Source organism: Epinephelus fuscoguttatus, linkage group LG18 (assembly GCF_011397635.1).
Source record: "Epinephelus fuscoguttatus linkage group LG18, E.fuscoguttatus.final_Chr_v1".
In the NCBI taxonomy this organism is placed as follows: Eukaryota; Metazoa; Chordata; class Actinopteri; order Perciformes; family Serranidae; genus Epinephelus; species Epinephelus fuscoguttatus.
The window spans coordinates 17,630,213-17,642,340 of record NC_064769.1 but is presented as its reverse complement, the minus strand read 5'-3'; the positions used below and the strand labels follow the sequence as shown (position 1 = coordinate 17,642,340).

The 12,128-nt window shown below is 39.5% G+C and overlaps 1 protein-coding gene across 3 annotated transcripts in view; it reads right to left on the bottom strand.

Moving 5' to 3' along the window:
* fubp3 (far upstream element (FUSE) binding protein 3) overlaps positions 1–10,698 on the bottom strand; it is a 29,627-nt gene extending 18,929 nt beyond the window's left edge. For 2 of the 3 annotated variants that reach the window (XM_049604312.1, XM_049604314.1), the window contains exons 1-3: positions 10,541–10,698; positions 4,210–4,321; positions 360–393 (exon numbers count right to left, since the gene is read on the bottom strand). In XM_049604312.1, coding sequence (XP_049460269.1) covers positions 360–393; positions 4,210–4,321; positions 10,541–10,636 — 242 coding nt within the window. In that variant the 5' untranslated portion in view covers positions 10,637–10,698. The remainder of the gene's footprint in view (positions 1–359; positions 394–4,209; positions 4,322–10,540) is intronic. The other variant, XM_049604313.1, reaches the window with a different exon arrangement.
* Between the last annotated feature and the right edge of the window lie 1,430 nt (positions 10,699–12,128).

Genomic DNA, 12,128 nt, shown 5'->3' with positions numbered 1-12,128 from the left:
ATTAATCTGATGTTTCAGCTCTAGAAATTATTAGTTGTTTGACAGAAAATTATCAATTATAGTTGCTTTTTTTGTTTTCTATCATGTCAAAATTAATACGTTTTAGTTTGAGACTGTTAGTTGGACAAAGTAACCAATATTTAAAATTATGTTTAAAAATATATATTTTATAGACCTAATTAATCAAGACAATAGTCCATAAATGAAAAATAAATTGTTAATTGAAAAAAGTAAGCCTGTCAGGGAAAATACAGGATAAGTGATTTCAAAACTACTTAACTGAGGAACAATGTAAATACTAGAAATATATCCAAAAGTGTTAAAATGAACAGAAACAAATGTAAGTAGGCTCTGCTCACCTTTGATGTACCATTGCACCGAGGTGGTTCCCTACTGAGAGGAAAGCAAATAAATTAACATGTGAGAAATAATCTGACAACATGGTAAAGATAAATACTATTTTAAATATCTGTAAAAATGATGAAGCACCGAAATGAAAAGGAATGAGTCATGGCTGGAGGGGACGGGAGCAGATGGATATGGTCCTGCCAATCCATCGTGTTTGTGTCTGACCCACAGCGGGGGGCTTTCACCGGCATGGTAATCAGGCCTGTGAGCGTTTGAGTGAGTGTTTCAATCAGAGCCGCTCGGGAAAGAGCGAGGCAGCAGCCGGGTCAGTGGCTGCTGGTCCTGAATTGCATTTTGACAGGTAGCACCAAGCAAGGGTCCTGCAGGGTCAGTGGAGGATGTGCTGCCATAGACGTGAACACCTGAGTTGATATCTAGCAACTTCAATCGATTTTATGGTCGTTTGCACTGATTTCACTTCCTTCTGGAAATGCACCGGGGTTAACGCTTGAGAATGCAACAGCTATGAATATAAAACAGGAGGTGTACCGCATTCATACTAGGACAGGGCTGTAAGATAAATGTGAATGCCTCAAGTCTATTTGTATACTTGTACACATGTAAGTAAATGCTGAGAGCTGACTGTAGAGCACAGATAACATTTCTGTTATTCCCCCCATACTGCAGGACAACCTTGACAGAGAAAAACTGAGGACAAATTGTTGCAAACAATAACAGGGCGTCAAACAAACCTAAACCAGAATTGCATACAATTTATCTATCCATGCATTCAGGGCTGAACTATCATACAAACACCTGTGACAAGATAAGAGGAGGACGAGATAAATGACTTGTCTTTCCACTTCATGGATATGAAATGGATCAAATCTCTGTTGTGTGTGTAAGGGACAGCGAGATAGAGTGACACTTTTTCAGTACACTGCAGTGTCAGATACTTAATACTCCACACAAACATGGAAACACAAAACCATGGCTCTCACTTTAGATTACAGTGTTTCCCCTACATAGCTCAATCTCCTGAAATGCATTTGTTGTGGTTTATTATCCCTCCGGAGAATCCAAAAACGGTAGTCATGAATTTAAGTAAATGGGGAACACCTTTAACAACAGCAAAACTATATCAAAACATCCTTTTACAAACTCTCACACAACTCCTGCAGTATAATAGTCTCATTTATCCAGTTGTATGCTCAGTACTTCCCAAAACGGATGCATTTCAACACAAGAAGAGCTTCCTACTTGTTGGCGGCAGTGGTTTATATTTTAAGATGTAGCGCAATTGCATGTGTTTGGGATTTACTAAGCATGTGACTGGATAAATGAGACTGCCAGAGTTAAGTGAGAGTTTGTAAACAAATGTTTTGATATAGCTTCACTACTCTTAAAAGCAGTCCTCCTTTACTATAATTCATGAAAAGTAATTCCCCTTTTTTTTTTATTTTTCTTTCACCATGGAGGGATGGGAGAAAAACAAAAGTTAATTCAAGGTCACACATGGTGAGAAATTGATATACAAATGGTCATTTTGCAAGTGACCTACTCCTTTAAATGTACCTTTTGTTGCTGTTAACCAGTTAAAGCACTATGAAGCAATGTTTCTGAGTCTTCTTTGATCTCAGATAGGCGCATGAGAATGCGCATACATACTGACAATCAAGTGGGGACACATTCCTGCCAATGGTTTCACCCTTCCAGATCCAGATAGGGGTAATGCACCACCCAACACAGCAATGAGCCAGCAAGGACTGCTAGCAAGTAAACATGAATGTAAACATGACAATTTAAAAAGAAAAATGGCTATGCAAATATTTTGTGGGCAAACAAATAGATAGAGCATGTTTGTCAGGCCTCAAGGATACACACAGTGTGTTTTGGTGTGTCAACACTTGATTGTAAACAGAAACAGTGTCATTATTTCATTAGTTAAAGGGACTGGGGGCACAATTTTGTTTTTATGTGTGGGAGGATAGTTGTTTTGTACAATTTTCCCCCCCAAAAAAGTTTCGAAGTAAAGTTCCTGATTGCAGGTAGAAAAGCATTTCCAGAAAGCCTTTAAAGGGACAGTTCACCCCCAAATCAAAAATAGATATTTTTCTTCTTACCTGTAGTGCTATTTATCAGTCTAGATTTTTTTTGATGTGAGTTGCTGAGTGTTGGAGATATTGGCCGTAGAGATGTCTGCCTTCTCTAAAATATAATGGAACTTGATGGCACTTGCCTTGTGGTGCTCAAGTGCCAAAAAACACATCCGAAAAACTTGACAATGTCTCTTTCCAAAAATCATGACTCGGTGATTCAAGATAATCCACAGACCTTGTAGTGAGCAGTTTCAAAATTTCTTTCTACCATACCACACCCACCAACGGTATCACTGCATGGGTCGCGTGCAAAAAGAATGATAAACTACCTTGCAGTATTTTGACATCTGATAATCTTTCAAATTTTTGGATCTATTACTGGTGGTGGTGTCAGGCCCTTTTAAACTGCCTCTTCAAAGCGGGAACTTTACATCGTTATGCCACCTTGTCGTTCTGTATAAATGGTATAATCATGGAATGGGGAAACAGTTGTCTCACCCTTAAGCCAGCATCTGAGGTAGTAATAGTGCTGAAGCAAGTTCTGTGTAAACATGACAGCCAGCAGGATGGGAACATGGACAAGATGGGTGTGACAGTTTGACGACATGCTATGCATGCGACCAACCAAACCCCAGGAGATTTAAAAGGCAGCTAGTAGCTAACTTAAAGAAGAAGAACAGTGGCAGAAAATGCCCGCAAATTGGGAAATCAATGCGGTCCAGGAGCTCCTTAACCTACAAGCAGAGGAGGAGGAGGATCAGCCTCCATTTAACAGATATTATATGTCACACTACAGGCTGAGACTGTTACGCCATTGTTTGATTCTGTGTAAAAATGCAAAGGCAGCATGAAGAAGGGACTTCATAGCGGCCTTATGACACAATTTCTGTGTGAAAGGGCTTTACCTTCAGATATCGCTAAGACATTATTACGATGCAGGAAGTTGCTTTAGTGCAGGGCTGTTTTCGGTCTGAATGTGCCCTTATGTTCATAATGACTGTAAGTATTTTTTTCCACTTACCTTGCTCCTTCATCAGACATTGGCCCACACAATTTGCCAATCTAGTTTATGTCTATGCCTCTGTGTATAAAAATAATTAAACTGGAAAAAAAATCTAAATAAATAACCCATTTTTTTTTTCCACCAATTAAAACAGGTGCAGTGTTATGCTCAGCGGCTGTTTCCCTGCTTGGAGGAACAACCAATCAGAGCTTTGTAAGATAAGATTAAGCATGGGAAGTCAGCCAGAAAAACAGCCTTGGAAATGGCAAAGTGAGGCTGAGAGTGATGCAGCTGCACAGGTTGTATGCTGAGTTACAGAAATAACTTTTAAATTAGTGTATTTTTTCCATCTGCATGAAAAACTTTTAAAAAAGGTCACTGGTCCAGGCAACCATTGCTGCAGCATGCGTGTCAACGAAAATGATGCTGAATATGTCACTTGCGTCTGATTTGTTAGGACAAAATAACAACCCTTCCCAAACATAAACGGCAACATGTCAGATTGGATAATGAAGTGAAACGAGGGTGGTTGGAGCAAAACCTGACATAAAGGAGCACAAACACATACACTTTGAAGAGGCAGAAGACACTTTTCCACAGTAAGGGGGAAAACACTGACAGCTTTTATATAGCAGAATGGTGTTTTCATAAAGGTGTCCGCATAAATGAAATGCAGGATAAAAGCTAAGGCATCAGACGTAATGGCTGTGAGTATATCAATATATCAGAACATTATGCAGATCTGCACTGAAGGCTTACCTCCATTGTCTAGTGAACGTTTCTGTCCTCCGAAGCCGTAGAGGGAGGGGTCTATGACCGGAGGGGAACTGTTCATGTTGGGCATCTGGTCTCCTCCCATCTTGGCTGCCATCTGGAGACACACAGATGGAAAAAAGGTGAAAAGTGTATATGTGATGATATTCTCTTTGAGCATACATTTCCTCTCTGAGACAGCCCCTTCGTGAAAAGAGTGACACATTCTCTTTTCTTCTGGCTTCCTTAAAAGCATGTTTGCTGTGAAGTTGGGCCTTGACAAAGTCGTCTGCTGCGGAGAGTGTTATCTGTTTGACAGCAGCTGAAAACAGCACTTTGTACATTATTACAGCAGCTTGACGCAGTCTGCTACAGTTCTTGTTGAGACTCCTGATGCTGGTGCTTTGCTTGAAACATCTGTCATGTGCCAGCTCTGACGACTGACTAACCTAACTTTTCTATACTTTCACTGACAAATGACACAGATCATCACGGCACACGTCAATTCCCAAACAGATTGGATTTGCCAGAAAGTTACGACAGGTATGAGTGCTACCTAAAACAATACAGTAGTTCCTTATTCAAGCTATTAGTGTAGGCTGTTGATCCTGTTTCAAGAGGCAGTCGGAGGGTTTCAAAATGACAGTGATCTTACACTCTTTTGATTGGCTCAATGAAAATATTCTATCTGGAAAATGGATGGAGTTTTGTTTTGAGTGCTACCAAATAGGCGAAGATTCAATTTTATGGTCATTTTACTTGTAATTTGTGTCCATTTTATCTTTAACTGTATCAAAGAAGTTACAATAACAGGAGGCAACACTACATCAAGGCTAACACATCGTCTGCACAAAGCAACAGAGCCTGGTTGCTGCCATTTTGAACTGTACAAAGAGCTTGCATCAATAATGGAGTTTCATAAAATCAGCAATTTTTATTTACAAGAGGGGAATAATCTGTTTAAAACCGCTTGTAAACAATTCACATGTTGTAAGAACACAGTCAAATTAATCATGTAGTCAATGCTTACTTTTGCAGATCACAATCAATACACTGTTAGCCCAGGTAAAGATCACTGGCCACTTCTGAGACACATTTCTCTACATGTTGTGACTGAGAGTGTCCAACTCCTGCATACACCTTCAAGAAGAGTACACTTATTTGCATTACAGCTTAGATAAAAACCAATCTACGTCTACTTTTAAAATCATCCACTTACTAACCTAAAGTAGATGCTCGTGTTCTACGTTGATGGACATTTAAATCTACTGTTGCGCTGCACAAGAGCGCCAACAGCATTTTCCACTACCCGTTAATCTGCCACCTCTCCTTCCATACAAAAGTATAGCATTTCAGAAAATTGCACTAAATTGACATCTGTGCCTGACTGGAATTTCTTTCACAATATGAAAATATAGTGACAGCAATTAGAGTCTTCCATCACCTTCAGGGATGATTATCTACTTCAGAGCCTACCAGTGGAAGTGAGAGGGGCGCGATGAAAATAGAGAGGCAGAAAAGGAAGCAGGTGTGGGGTTGCTGTTTTCCGTGACATTTCTGGAGCTAAGCATGTCAAACAACCTGAAAGGCCGACGAGAAGATGCTTAAACTTAGAGTGAAATTAGTGTTTCTCCGAGTTATGGTTCACTACAGCTTGACAGATGCCTGAGAAGTATGTCGCCGTACACCTGCCTGTTTTATGAGCTGTGTCTGTCACAGTGTTGGTGTAGGATGTCATTGTTTTCGCAGTATTTTTATTGACATATTGAATTTAGTTTCCAAGTTTTGTTTAGAACATAATTATCTTGTTTTATAAATTACAAATTAACTGCTGATAAAATTGCTGATGCAACATTAAGTTGGCTATTGACCATTACATATACATTTATCTATTGCTTGTTAAGTGAGAGGCAGTTACTTCCATTAGCACACACTGAGTTTTTCATAATAACTATGATTTAAACACATGCATCTGTGCAGATGGAGGCTCAGTGTGAAGGACTACTGACTGCTGGAATGCACTTCGTCCATATTAAACTTGCTATATTTAAAAATACATCTTTTTCTCTCCATTTTTGGCCCTCCATCCTCACAAAGTCAAAATAATCTCCACAGTAGATAAATGTAAAATGCCAGCTTTGTGTTTTAGTATGTACAGGGAAAACAAAGCTTTCCCACAGAGATGACATAAGTCTGCCCGGTCACAGGCGGGGGGGTGGGGGGTGGGGGGTGGGGGTTGTGTGGCATTATAGTAAAAAAGAAACTTGCTGTCGCCTCTAACTTTCACTGCGATCAATCATTTTAAACATCAATACAGGAGAACACACGGTGCAGCTTTTACCATTAACCTGTATTGATGTTTATTTTGTCAGACAACACTGCGATTGTAAAGCAATGATTCTATCAGGACCACGGCGCAGCTGGCTGCTGTTGAACTTGCAGTATTTATGAGCCAAGATGAAATTACTGTGTTTTACTTGCTCTCCTTTCAGACATCATTTATATATTTCTCTGAAACAGAAAAAAATATGTAAGTTTGAATATCTAAAATCATGCTAACAAGCGTTAACAGGCTGAGACTAAGCAGACTAGACTATGCAGGTTTTGTCTGTCCTGCTTCTTTCGAGGTGTCCGCTGAGATTCATTGTTTTGGTATTTCAAACTGAGAAGAGGACAAATAAGAGATTGGACCATTTCTCTACACTTTGGGTTGGGATCTTTAACGAAAACGACCCAGAAATACTAGTGTGGACGCATGTTTTTTTGTCATTTTAAATGGTTTAGTGTGGATGTAGTCTTTGTTGTAGTTGTTTTGGGTCACTTAAACTTTACAGAAATCTTTTTTATGTAATAAAACACCAAGTATAAATGAAGTCTTGCCAGCTTAGAGGTTCAAAGCATCTAAAATAACTATGGTAACCCAAATTTACTCTGTCAGATGCTGATTTACCTGAGTGCATGACATATAATCAAACATGCATTTGCTTGCACATATTTGTTACAGTGGTGTCTTGCAGCAGTCGAGTCAGGTTTACAGCAATGCGGACTGGTGGATTTTGTGGCAAACTGTTCATTACAAACTGTCTAGCTTACAGTACAAACCCCTCAATAACCACTGAGGCCTCTGGGTAAACACCACTGTGGACCGGACTGGCTTCCAAGTCCAACACACTTCTAGAATGCAATCTTTGCTGAAATATAGAAAAAAAACTTTTTAACACCTTTAATAGCAGCTACAGTCAGGTTTCATACCTTCAGCCTTGAAATATGTACTTAAATGTCAGATTTGTCTAAAAATAAGACAAACAAAATCATGTGACATGTGGTCACATGGCAAAGAAAGTATGTATAGGTTATATTTAGGGTCCAGGAACACCTCGTCCACTGGGCAATGTGGCACAACTGTATCTGCAGTGATCTACACTACTTGTGACACTCACTTTCACTGTGTGGTTTTTACATTTTAAAAGTGTGCATTGTTTTACTGGTTTACAGAGGGTTAATGTTAATAGTTATGTTTAGGATCAAAATGGGTACATTTAGTGACACTGAGACAGTGGCAATTTAAAAAAGTAAATAAATAAATAACAGACCAGAAACAGCATGCAGGAGGCAAAATACAATAATTAGCAAATGGGAGGCAAATGGGAGGCATGCTGCAGAGGTCAACATCTGGTGATTAAGGCTAACAAGTTAATGGACCTTTGCGCAATTGTGTGTTTGCTTTTGCTTGCTCTGATAATTGTTTAGTTAAAACAACAAAAAACAGAGCAGTTATCATGAAATGCATTACAAAGCAATTTCAGCTTGTACAGCTTGGGCAGTTTAAAGCTTTAAATGTCAGTCACTCTCACTGGCTGCTCCCCGTGAAGGACTGAAACTCAATCTGACGATTATTTCCTCAATTAATCGATTAGTTGTTTGGTCTAAAAAATGTCAGAAAATGTTAAACCCAGCCCAAGCCCAAGCTGGAGTCCTCAAATGTCTTGTTTTGTCCACAACCCAAATACATTCAGTTTACTGTCGTCAAGGAGTAAAGACAAATAAATACTTAGTTGATTAATTGATAAACAAATTAGCTGGTGATTCATTTAATGGTTGAAAACATAACAATGAATCATTGCAGCTCTATCCTCAAGTAGGGAGAAGCAGGCGAGTGCTATAATTGCATCTCTGGGAACCCACACCGCACACACACGGGCTGCGGTCGAACAGTCTTTTTTTTTTTTTTTTTGCTCAGGAGGTTCCTAACTGGGTGAAATGACCCAAAAGTATCTCAGGGGCAGCCATGATCAGAGCTGATCCAATTCTCTAAATGCTAAGGAAAGACGCTTCAGTGCTTCTTTTTTAAAATCATCTTTAGCAAAGGGTACACTGGACCATTCTTTATTAAAGGAGATAATGCCATCCCACAATGCCTTGCAGCAGCAACATTTGGAGTGACCCACGTCAGTAACATCCACCATCATAGTATTATTAAGCCTAGTGTAAGTGCAGTCAGATTATCTTAGTGTCTTTCTTAAGTCCTTATGAATTCTCCTTCATGTCTTTCCTTGATCTCATGACGTTTTCCATCGAGGTCAAGGAAAAGTATTTAGCAAAAGACAAAGTCTGTGATTTTTTTTGCCTGCAGCCATGATCAGTGTACAACAGCATTCGTGCAAGGCCTCCATTTCCTACCTCTTTGACTTATGCCACAATAATGTCATATGATAACACACAAAACAACGAGGACTTCCCTTTTCTGTACAGTGCATAGAGGCACTTGCATGTCAAAATCCACAATGTGGCAGACATGAAAAGCGTCTTGTACGGGGTTAATATGCGATTCATCCTTATGATTATTTTTGATTATTAATGACAGTGTATATGGCTTTCTGCAATTAATAATGCCCACAATTAAATGCCTTGTAACCTACTTGTTGTTGCATGTTGCTAAGAGGCTATATTGAAATGTTCCTCCTTTCTGGTGGCAGCTTTTTGTTTCGAACTGAAATGTGGTGCGAGCATACATGTGAGAAGGTGGAGGGTTTATGGAGGGCTCTAAAAGCCTCATAACAGGAACTGAATGACAGTGACATGTACTTTAAACATCAATCGAGGTGTGTTCAAAATGTACCTGTATTTTCATATGTACTGATAATGAGCATAAAAGTCCGCATCTGTTATGAAAGATATTTGTGCACATCTTTTTATCCTCATACGAATTAAGGGATTAAAACATGCAGGGACAGACTATTTGTTCATATCTAGGTTATAATCTACATGGGGGGAAAGCTCAACTGGTAGCTGTATGACTAAAGTCCAATTTACAGACTATTAACTGCAGTCACTTCATACTAATCTTATATTACAGCTCTACTTGATGCAGCTCTACCTAACTATAGTGCTATATCTGCTGCAGTCACTATCTGAATCTAAGCAATATTATGTAAAAGGGGGGACAAGGAAGTGTAGATTGTATTTTAAATATATTTTTCCAGGTATTTTCCAGGCAGCAATGGAAAAATCCAAGTGTGCTCAACAGGAGGAGAGGAGGGGGGCTTATTTGAACAGATGACGTTACATTACATGGCCTTACTCCAACGCCAGGACACATAGTACCACACATGCTAGCTAGCTAACACCAGCTCAGCTCGCTAGCTTACGCACATTTATTATTAGACGCTAAAAAATACGCTTTGAGTTTTACACACAGGCTTATTTTTGAGTTAAGTAAGAGAAACGGGGGCGTCTAAACGTTGGTGTCGCATGTGATCACTGATTAAGCTCTCAGTGTGTCTCTTTAACTGGGGCAACAGCCGGTGATACTAAAGCTAACTCAGGACTTTAAAACTAGCAGGCTAACTTTTTGACAGCGTGTCAGGCAGCTCAGGTGTTGAGGTTTCATATCCGAGCTGAATATCTGCTTCAGTCACGTTGCGGGTCAACCTGCGAGGTATCAAACTTGTGGTAGTAAGTTAGCAAGCTAAGCTAACTGCAACTTCTGTGGCTTGACAACAGGTTGCAGTGTGTCGGCTTAACTTACTAAAGTTGCCCAAACTTCGACACGACCAGAGGCCTTCGTGTTTTGCGCTAGACCAGGCTCGTGTGGTCGTTTTGACAGCTTTGACACGGTTACTTAACGCGTCTTCTGTCCCGTGTAAACTCTAATCTGTCCTCTCAGCTATGCTGTCTCGGCTACTTAACGTTAGCTTGCTAGCTTGCTGGGTGCATGAGGAGTGTTTGTAGTAGGGGGTCCGGGGTGCCCCGACCAAAGTCCTGCCCTGCTCCACATGCAAACACGCAGTTCGTGGTCCGAAAGCGCTACACCTGGGTTCGCTCGAGAGCATTTTACCTGTCGGACCCGGCGTATCGTGTCTGCGAAGTCATCTTTCGTTCCGGGCTGAGCCACCGAGGCCTGTCCCTGAACCAGCTCCGCCATCATCATCATCCGCCTCGGCAGCTGAGAGCCACACTTAAAAAAAAAAAAGAAAAGAACAGCACACGTGCCATGCCAAAGCTCCGCGAGCCAGATGATCTCGCGAGTTGACCGAAGACCATATATAGCATGTATAGCATATATGTAGCATAGCATTGTAGCATAATGTGTGTGTGTGTAGAAGTATAAAGAGGTATAAAAATAATACTTTATACATCTACTCCACTACATTTATTTGACAGCTACATCTGTTAGTTACTTTGGTAATTTTAAATTATTAATAAAAACTATAAATTAACCACCCTAAAACACAATTATGTATTAATATAGGTTAATTTATCAAGCAGTATATGATGTAATTTGAATTAGCCCCATCTTTACCAGCTTCTACATTAAACTGATGTACAAATTAATGTATCAATAATTATATCCCACTAATATATATTATTCTGTATAGTGAGTAGTTTTACTTTTGGTATTTTAGTATATGTTGATGCAAATACTTTTGTGCTTTTTTTCAAGTAGTCTAATATTTTGAATGCTGGACTTTTGCTTGTAACAGAGTATTTTTATATATATGTAACCATAATTACTGCACACATTATATTTTTGGGTTATTTTTATTACTTAAGATACTGTGTTGTTTATTAATGGATACATTATTTATATTTACATAGGAATAGATTCAGCATTGTTGAGTTCTATTGTCATTTATTGTTCATTCATTGTATATTGTTTCATTTGTATTTTCATGTGCAGTGCCTAAGTGGAGTCATTGTATTCCCTTGGTTATGAGCTAATTGGTTCCTACCTGCCATTGTTTTGTGGGGACAGGTTTGAGTGAGACACAAGAGAGAGTGAGTGCCTCGTGCTAAACAGTGAGGAGAAGTTACTGTACTCCCTAAGTGAGAATGCGTTAGTACTGTCTTGCCATGTTGGTAAAAATTAAATGAAGAGGAGGAAACAATTGTTGTATCCTGCTAAGTACCCAAAGAGGGTTACATTTATATTTACATATTGCATGAGTGTTTTATGCTGCTATTACGGCTTGTATTTATTTGGGTTAGGGTTAGGGTTATTCATTTATTCAATTTACATGCAATATCTCTGGTGGACAGTCCTGCAGTCAGTACGCGACTGGCACGCTCCCTCAAATCTTCCAGCATCTGGGTTATTGTGTTGTGTGACAAAAACTACACATTTCGCACCTCTCTCCATTTCAAGGAGAGGCCAGCTTCAGAGCAGCAGCATGCCTTGCTCCAGGACACTATAGCATCATGATTTTACATTTCCTTGAAGGGCCAAATTGAACAGATATTTGAGGTGTTTTGTCCCATCAGCAGTTGGGTTTTTGAACAAGCTGGGTTTTAATCAAGTCGCTCACTGAAGTGTCCCATTGCAATTCACATTGTGGTGACATCTGTTGTCTGTTGTTTGTACTTATGTCTATTTACTGTATTATTTTATGATGTTGGTGTTGTGTGATTTTCTTTCTGCTGACTAC